Genomic DNA, 9,464 nt, shown 5'->3' on the forward strand with positions numbered 1-9,464 from the left:
GTAGACGAGAAGGTCATGAAATACCTAATCCTACAGTTGCCATCTGAGACAGGCTTAACTGAGCTGGTTTTGTTGAACTACAGGTAGAGTAAACAAATAAATTTCTAAGTTCAAACTTAACATTTTTCAAGATCAAAGTCCTAGCAAGCAAAAACAATTATTTATGAAATATAGCACCTTCCACGAACAAACATTTATTTTTCAATTTTTGCACCATCCTGTTCATTGTTTTGGTATGTTAATTGACTTAATAATGTCGATGAACCTATCTTGGTCAACTTGTGGGATCTTATTGAACTTTCAAATTGAGAAAGAATTTTTTTTTCGTGTTCTTTGCTTTGCATAGGCTGGGAAAAGAAGGTATAATCTCCATTCAAGTTGATGCACAATTATATAATTTCTTTCTTCTCCTTAAAACTCAATTTTCATTAATTTCATCAGGTTCTAAGCCTAATATTCATAAAGAGTTCATCTATGGAATCTTGACAGGAACAATACTGTTGCTTTTGGAAGAATCCTGAGATGGGTTTTTTATTTGGTGGTTCAAGATATTTGAGGTTCACCCTCTCTTTTGTTAATTTCTATCACTTTTTTCTCTAATTGAATCTCATGTTAATTAATACCAATAGATTAAATGTTGTAAAATGTGTCTGGATTAAGTTTATACCAATTTGTCTATAGGAATTACAAATAATCCTAATCATAACTCAATACTATAATAATCACCTTCCGAATATAACATTTCAGCTTTTCGTTTTGATTTGGTTCAGAATTTATGACACTTCTCAAGTGGCAGACCTCACTACAATCAAAGGAAACAAAGATGAAGAGATTCATAATAGGAAAACAGGAAAATCTCTGAGAGCAAAAGTACTACAGAGAGTGTTCTCAGAGGATTTTGAGAGAGCAAAGAAAAGAGTATTGGATCCTGGAGGCAAAATTATTCGCAAATGGAGCAGTATTTTCTTTGCAGCATGCTTGGTTTCATTGTTTGTTGATCCTTTGTTCTTCTTCTTGCCTATAGCTAGAGGAGATGTGTGCATAGATATTACAACACCTCTCAAAGTCATCCTTACCATCATAAGATCAGTGGTGGATATCTTTTACTGGATTCATATATTTGTTAAATTTCATACAGCTTATGTTGCACCTTCTTCCCGTGTATTCGGGAGAGGAGAGCTTGTTATAGAACCTTCAAAAATTGCAGAGAGGTATCTGCACAAAGGATTTTGGTTGGACCTTGTTGCTGCCTTGCCCCTTCCTCAGGTAAGTGCTCTAAAAAATTTATTTAGTTCACGCCATTTAATAGATATTAAGGTCATGATAATTGTTGTTCCAATGATAATTTTCCATTTTTTCAGATGCTGATTTGGGTAATTGACCCTCATCTTGAAGGTTGGGCAGTGATACACTCAAAGAATATCCTTTGGTTTAGCATCCTGTTTCAGTACCTACCTAGAGTCTATCTTATATTCCCACTTTCTTCACAAATTGAGGCTACTGGTATTGTGATGCAAACATCTTGGGCCGGAGCAGCTTACAACCTTCTGCTTTTCATGTTAGCAGGCCATGTCAGTAAAAACTGCCTAATCATGTTGAGCTTGATGTAGCATTTTCTTCAATTTTCTGTCCCCATAAGATACTTATCATAACTTGAAATTGTGAATTCTTTATTTTTAATTAGTTCTGTCCTACTTTTTTTCTTTTTCATTTTTGAAAAGAGCTGTATCTACAGATCTTTTATATGTAGGCTGAAACTGAACTACCTTAAACAGGCTCATTCTCTTCATTTAAACAGGTTTCAGGAGCTTGCTGGTACCTTTTATCAATTGAGAGACAGGAAGATTGCTGGCATAGAGCCTGCAATCTTGAGAAGCCATACTGCCCAAATAAGTATTTCGATTGCCGCAATGTTAAAGACCCTACAAGGGTTGACTGGTTCAAGTCAAGCAACGTTACAAATCAGTGTCAGCCAAATAGTGAACTGAATTATCAGTTTGGCATATATGGTGATGCGGTATCATTAAGTGTTGCAGGTTCAGCTTTTATGAACAAGTACTTCTATTGTCTCTGGTGGGGTTTAAAAAACCTGAGGTAAACAAACAAATTCATTAGTAAATATTTGTTCTGTTCTGTTTTTCAGTATTGACCAAATGCTATGGAAGAAGGAAACAGCTAATTCTGGCATGAAAACACCCTGGCTATCTAAACTTAGTCTTCTATTCAGTTGTTCCTGAGAAAAAGAACAAAATACTAGTAATTAGAATAATAATAATAATATCATTAAAATCCTTATTTAAAGTTTAAAATACAATTTTCTTCCAACTTGATGGCATCTCCCTCTAACTGCTAGCTTTTACAGGCAAAGTTCTTTTAAGGAACTTATAATTTCCAACAACTGAATTGATCAGCATATCAGAATGCTTTGTTCCCCAAAGATAATTGTAGTAATGAATTTTATATTTCTATTGAAATACCTTATGGTCGATGAAACAATTCAGAATCATCCATGGCTATTCTAATGCTTATTTTTCATTAATGTGTGCAGTACTCTAGGACAAAATCTAGTTACAACCATTCATGTTGGAGAAAATATTTTCGTTACCATTGTCGCGATTCTTGGTCTTGTACTCTTTGCATTGCTCATTGGCAATATGCAAGTAAGTTCTTCTATGTTTTGATTTTATGTCTTCGTGGAATTTTTATCTTCTTGCTAGCTTTAGAAGAAACAGCTCAAATGCGTTTAGCTCCTGACCAATTACATGCTAAAGAAAAGGCATAAATGTATCTACTATAGGCTCATCCAAACTTTGCCACTAAGATTCAAGAATCATTTTTTTTTTTTTTTAACTTCAGGTTAAATTTCTTGTTCTAAAGGTAAAATTCTGAAGAGTGATCAAAAGAAAATGCAAATAATTGCACCAACTGCTTCTTGGCTTTTGAAAAATCATTCCTCCGGTCTTTGGCATCTAAGAAACCCCCAAGTCCCTAAACAAGATTCTAGATAGTATTTGTCTATTTGATGACATAAATCACTTGCAGAGGTTCCTTCAATCCATGACTAAGCGATTAGAAGAGTGGAGGATCAAGAGAACAGATACAGAAAAATGGATGCATTACAGGCAGCTAAGTCCCCAGCTAAGGCAGTCTATTAGAAAGTATGATCAGTACAAGTGGCTGGCTACCAAAGGCGTTGATGAACAATCCCTTATCAAAAGTCTTCCCATAGATCTTCAGAGAAAGGTCAAACGTCATTTATGCATTGATCTAGTTCGACGAGTAAGTTGATTGCTTTGATCCTATAAACATATTCATACTGATATATTTGCTACATTGCAATCTGTGATTAACAGGAAAAGTTGCAATAAAATGGGGGTTAAAAAATTGCAGAATTCAGTCTTTGTTAGTAAGGAAATATCTGTTTGACTTCTTCTGTTCATTACATTTTAAATAGGTCCCACTGTTTGATCAAATGGATGAAACAACACTGGATGCAATTTGTGAGAGGCTAAAGCTTCAATTATGTGCAAAAGGTATGTTTCTTCTGCATGAAGGTGATACTGTGAATCAAATGCTCTTCATAATTCGAGGCGATCTTGAATCTTACACCACCAATGGTGGACGCACCGGATTCTTCAACTCAAGCAGAATTGGCCCTGGGGACTTCTGTTGTGAAGAGTTGCTGACATGGGCTTTAGACCCACACACCACCATCATCCTACCTTCATCCACCCGAACCGTCAAAGCTATTTCTGAAGTGGAGGCATTTGCTCTTACAGCAGAAGACTTAAAATTTGTAGCAGCACAGTTTAGAAGGCTACATAGTGAACAAGTTAAGCACAAACTCAGGTTTTATTCTCATCAGTGGAGAACATGGGCTGCTTGTTTCATACAAGCGGCATGGCATCGACACAAGAAATTGAAGGAAATGGCTGAATTGATGGCTGAAGATCCTAGAGAAGCCCAATCAGAATCATTCCAGGCTTTATGTGCAGACAATCAAGCTGCAGGTGTCAAAAGGAGTTTCAAATATAAGCAATCTGGGTCAGATACTTTTATTTTGAGCTCAGTGCAGAAGCCCACTGATCCAGATTTTTCAGTAGACCCAAAGTGACTTCGCTAGAAGTCTCAAATTTTTCATTTCCACACTTTCTTTTAGAGCTAGAAATTGAACATTAGTATTCCATTCTTGTGAATTATTTTTCTTCAGATTAGTTGAAATGCCTATGCTAGTCTGCCATCATACAGTAATAAGAACAAAAGCTGAATATTTTTAGTATGCAATAGCCACAGAACAACAATATAACAACAGAAACTGCAATAGCAAATACAGTCTGCAGCTTTACATAAAAATTAAGCAGCTTTAGAATGCTTTAGAATGCTCATTTATCAGTTAAATTATTTGTAATAGCTCAAAAATTCAACAACATTCTTCAACTATACACATCTTTGATGGCCCAACTCTACAAGCATTCATTAGATTCACTGATAGACCATAATGGGTCCTTCCTTCAAGAAATTACTTAGATAGGCAAAAAGCTTAGATATTTCTCACAGTAAAACATCATTTAATCTTCAATACTCTTTTAAAGCTAAGTCCATATCCTCTACTTTCAGAATTGTACTTTTAGCATAGTGCTCAGCCTTGTCTTCTTTTCTGATCCACAAAAATTCATTGCGTTTTTGCTCACTATCTCAGTACTTAAAGTTCATTAGAAGGAAAATCATATATTATATGGTCAGTTGATTTCTGCTTCGAATGCAATGGATAATCTTCTTTCAGATTGCATGGTATTTAAAAATATGGATAAAGAGATTTGTTTTGTTTCTCCCATGAACTAAATTTGGCAATAGAAAAGGGGAAAAAAATTAAAAAACAAAGAAGAAAAGAAACAAATGGATTTAATAAATCTTCTTCCATATCAACCAATAAGCTTTAGCTTGTCTCCAGGAGAGTGATAAACTCATTTTATAAAGGTATTTTAGGATAGTTTTGTATCTATTTTTCTCTTTTTAGTTTAGTAATTTTATACTTTTAGTGCTTATTTTAGTTAATTTGTTAATTTTAGTTTCATTATATTTGATTTTTGGAATTTTAATGTTTTTGATAGGTTTTAATAAGGTTTAAAGGCAAAAAGATCCATATAGAATAAATTCAAAGTGAGTAAGAGTGTCACAGAGAAAGAGAGAGAAAAATCAAAAGAAGAAAAAAAGAAGGAACCACATCATTTTTTAAGGAAGAACACCTGCAGAATGACCTTTTCAGCTTCCATTTTCAGAGATTAAAATTCTCTTCTTCTGGGTTCTTTTATTTTTAGTCTTATTTTCATGTTTTCTTGCTCTATTTCATATTTTCTACTTGTAAATACAAGCATGAGTGAGTAGATACTTACGATTTTAGAGTTGGGTGTAATGATTTAAGTTTTATTTATGGATTTAGACTGGTTTTAATCAGATTTTAGTATATATAAGTTTTGATTCTTATCTTGTGTGCTCATTTACATACCCATTGTAGGTACTCTTTGGGTTTTATTCTTAATCTTAGATTGATGGATCGAGTGGTAAAAATCTATGATGGATAATCAAGATAATGAAACTTAATCATCTAGTGTTAGAAATAAACTAGTGAGTTAAGAAGAATTTTAAGTTGATTAAAGTGCTTAAAGGGTTTTAGGTAATTAAACATCACATGAGAATGGGGTTCAGTTTCCTTTAAAACACTCTTTAGTTTGCTTGAAAGAGAAATTAAAGGAAATTAGAATCAATTTCCTTCAAATTTGTACTTCCCTTAATCTTAGTTTTGCCTATCCAAATCCTAATGAAATTTACTTAATGAACCTCAACTCTAGAATTAATTTTGCCATTAATTAATTAAATCTTTAGTTACTTGCTGAAATTCTAGTAAATTAGTATAGTACTTAGAAATTTAATTATTTATTTTATTATAATTTTCTTATTTTCTCAATTTAAAATACTGCATCTCTTACCCTACTCTTTGGCACACATTATCGATTGCCCAAATAATCGTGACATTGATAGTTTGGTACTCAAGTAGTAAATCCCTGTAGGACGATATATTTTCTTTATTACTTGAATGACCCGTATACTTGCAGAGTACGCATCAAGTTTTTGGCGCCGTTACCGAGGATTTGTTTTTGTTTGATATTAGACGATTGATAGTTTGGTTAATTTGGGCATTTTATTTTTTATTTTAATTTCTTTTTTTATCATTTTGCTTTGAGATTTTCTTGTTTTGTTTTTTCAGGTACATATCTTTTATACGAGAAGAACAAAAAGTACATAAATTGATTTAATTTTTTGATCCTCAGATTGAAAAGAAAGCTAAAGTTTTGAGAGCAGAGTTTAAAAGAAGAAAAGCTGAACTCAGAATTCAAAGATAGCAAGAGCAACATCAAGAGCAATAAGTGATAGAAGCTATGGCAAACATGTCATGCCCCAACTTATGGGCCGGACCGGCGCTAGGACCTGGGCTAGCTTAAAGGCCTCGAGGCCCGTAGTAAGCCTAATTATTCCTCAACCCATGACTAGGCCCACAATTTAGGCCCAATATGCATATAAAATAATTTAAATTAAACTGTTATAAATTTATTTCGGGCCAACTTTAGCCCAGTAATTATCAGAAACTAAAATTAGGGGAGCCCAGCTCAATCCTGTTACATCATTTATAAACTATTTAAAACTCATAAAAATTTTTCATTTGTTAATACAAAAACTTAAATTCATGCAGTCCCTGACAGGCTTAATGCTACTACTAGTATATGCGGAGTTCTAAATTACAAATTTAGATAATAATAATAATATAGTTAGAAAATTTTTATTTTCATAACCTGCGAGGAAAGGAACAGGTTATTCTGAAAAAGGTCTTCTCCTGTAGCCTGGAAAAATATGGTGAATAGGAGTGAGCGTTCAACTCAGAGAGTAAAATATCAATTTTAACCATAATCTCTATAGCTATCTAAAGTTAATTCACCCCTGTGGAGTGAAATGCAATATCGTCAATATTTTCACATCATAACAGCAAAAAGGTAATCTGGAGTACTCACACACCTGATAAGGTCAAATAATACATATATGGGAGCTGATCCCCTTTACAACTCTCTTAATCCAACTTGTGTTAGTGAAGAACTCAAGCCGTACTTTCGCTTAATAAACCAAATCGGGGTCCCAGCGAAGAACTCAAGCCGTGTCTACCCCGAAGGACCGGGTCCTAGCGAAGATCTCAAGCCGTGTCTACCCGTCCTGTCCATAGCCAACACCATACCACACGCACGCCAACTCACGCACACTGCTCCAAATTACCACAACAACATCCATGGCACTTTAACAATTATGAATGCAACATAAAACGTGCCTAGTGTTTAACTATATAAATACATATTTATAAGTGATGCATGGGCATGCTTGAATATATAATAATATCAAAATTACAATTAAAATTAATATTTTACTCACAGTACACCGAGGACTATTGTGGCTGCTGGATGGAGGAAAATAGCTGACATCAATCACCTAATAATTAAATTATAAATTTATTAGTACTAAGTCAAAATAAAACTCTAAAGAGGCAACAGACAGCCTAATTCATACCGAAAATTCAGCAGAGTTTCCCCTATACCTGGTACCTACCCAACCTGCAAAAGACTTCAAAATACACTTTTATATCTGCCAATCACACAATCACAACTCAATCATATTACAAGGCCCCTCCTGTGCCCATCCAAACAGTTAACAGTTCACAATTTGGAAAATTACAATTTAGCCCCCATAACTAGTCCTTTTGCAAAAACTATCCAAACGAGCTCTAAAAATTCTAAAATTTTGCCCCGTGGTCCTTAATAATATTATAAGGCTATTGCAAAAGGAATTATAATTTTTCGATCATCCACGGATATTTTATTCAAGAATATTACTCAATTCCATAAGTTTCCAACAGCTAACATATTCTTAATTTAACCCAATTCAATATTCACATATTTAAACCTCCATCCTCAAGCTTCAACCAATCATATAAAATTTAAATATCATAATTTCAAATAATCTTATATGTCCATAAGATAAAATCTAACTAAAATCCATCTCTATTTTTTTTCAAAAATATTCTACAATCACTCAAGAATTCAACAAACACCATAGAATATCTCCAAATAATTTTACTTTCATCATATATTTTTCTTAGAATTTTTCTCCAATTTTTCCTGTTTAAGAAATACTGTATTTATGCTTCACAGACAGAGAAATAATGAAAATAATCTTACCCGAAGTTTATCTGTGTCTCAAAAATTTCAAAAATTTATGAGGAAGTCTTTGGAAGTTGAATCGTCTCCAAAGCCCACCGGAGCCACCGCCGGAACCACCGCGCACGTTGGCCGGCCGCCGGTAGCTGGCGACATTTGCCGGATCTGATCATACCATCATGTTCCTCTCCTCTCCCTCAGTCCATAGGTGGTCTCGGATCGTCAATCCAATGGTCGGATCATCCCATATGTGACCCAAAAGCTTGAAAAACCCAAAACTTCTCTCCACCATATCTCACTCATCCAACCTCCATTTGCTGTAAAATTGGTATCAAAAGAAAGCTTTCGGAACAAGATTTCCAACGCCACCTGAATCGCCTAGATCGGACGTCGGATGAAGCCGGAATCGCGCCGGAAAGCCGCTGCCAACTGTGCGCGCGTTTTCTCTCTCTTCTCCCTCTCTTACTGCCGTGTCTGACGGTGCTACCAGCCGGCTAGTGGCTCGTCGGCGTCGCCTGAAGCCGCTTGGTCACCGGTCAGTGGTGGTTGACCCCTCACCGGTCGGAAAGTGTAGAGAAAAGGGAGAGAAGAGATGAGGGAAAGAGATGCGTAAGGGAGAGAGAGGGGGGGGGGGGTCTGCTGGTTTTTTTTTGCTGTTTGTTTTTTTTTTTTTGTTTTTTGTTTTTTGAAATTCTGGGAATGAACCTGGACAGACATGTTGTCCAGATTCATTCCTGGAAAAATTTTAAATTTTCTAATGTTTAATTTAATTTTTAATTTGTTTATTTATTAATTTATTAGTATTATTATTTTTAAATTTTTGAGTTGTTACAAAACAACAATAACAGATCAATTAAGGATCATGCTTTTCCTAGTTTTGAAGATTTTAGACAGAGTATTACAAGGCTTAGAGTGGAAGCAAATAATTTTGAGTTGAAGCCCTCACTTTGTTAAATGGTTCAACAATCATAGTTTGGGGGAGGTCCTCCTGAGAGTCCACATATGCACCTTACACATTTTCTTGAGATTAGTGACATGCTGAAGATAAAAAGAGTGTCAGATGATGCCATCCGGCTGAGATTATTTCCTTTTTCTTTAAATGATCGTGCTAGAGAGTGGTTGCATTCATTACCTCCGGGTTCAATAACAACTAGGGATGAGTTGTCACAAGCTTTTTTAGCTCAATGCTTTCCTCTTAGCAAGACTGCA

General features: G+C 34.8%; 1 protein-coding gene across 1 annotated transcript; it reads left to right on the forward strand.

Annotated features, from left to right (window-relative positions):
- The first annotated feature begins 115 nt into the window (after positions 1–115).
- On the forward strand, positions 116–4,240 carry LOC110634990 (protein CNGC15b). The gene is made up of 8 exons (XM_021784167.2): positions 116–360; positions 490–557; positions 771–1,266; positions 1,362–1,571; positions 1,799–2,094; positions 2,549–2,660; positions 3,043–3,279; positions 3,455–4,240. The coding sequence occupies exons 2-8, from the start codon at positions 523–525 to the stop codon at positions 4,112–4,114; spliced, it is 2,046 nt and encodes a 681-aa protein (XP_021639859.2). The 5' UTR covers positions 116–360; positions 490–522; the 3' UTR covers positions 4,115–4,240.
- The last annotated feature ends 5,224 nt before the right edge of the window (positions 4,241–9,464 follow it).

The sequence above is a fragment of the Hevea brasiliensis genome, chromosome 1 (genome assembly GCF_030052815.1).
Source record: "Hevea brasiliensis isolate MT/VB/25A 57/8 chromosome 1, ASM3005281v1, whole genome shotgun sequence".
NCBI classification, from domain to species: Eukaryota; Viridiplantae; Streptophyta; class Magnoliopsida; order Malpighiales; family Euphorbiaceae; genus Hevea; species Hevea brasiliensis.

Bases quoted from the DNA above. Each gene is read 5' to 3' on its own strand.
- LOC110634990 (XM_021784167.2), top strand. From the start codon at position 523: ATGGGTTTTTTATTTGGTGGTTCAAGATATTTGAG. The intron at 2,095-2,548 runs GTAAACAAACAA...TAATGTGTGCAG, and splicing joins TGGGGTTTAAAAAACCTGAG to TACTCTAGGACAAAATCTAG. The intron at 3,280-3,454 runs GTAAGTTGATTG...CATTTTAAATAG, and splicing joins GCATTGATCTAGTTCGACGA to GTCCCACTGTTTGATCAAAT.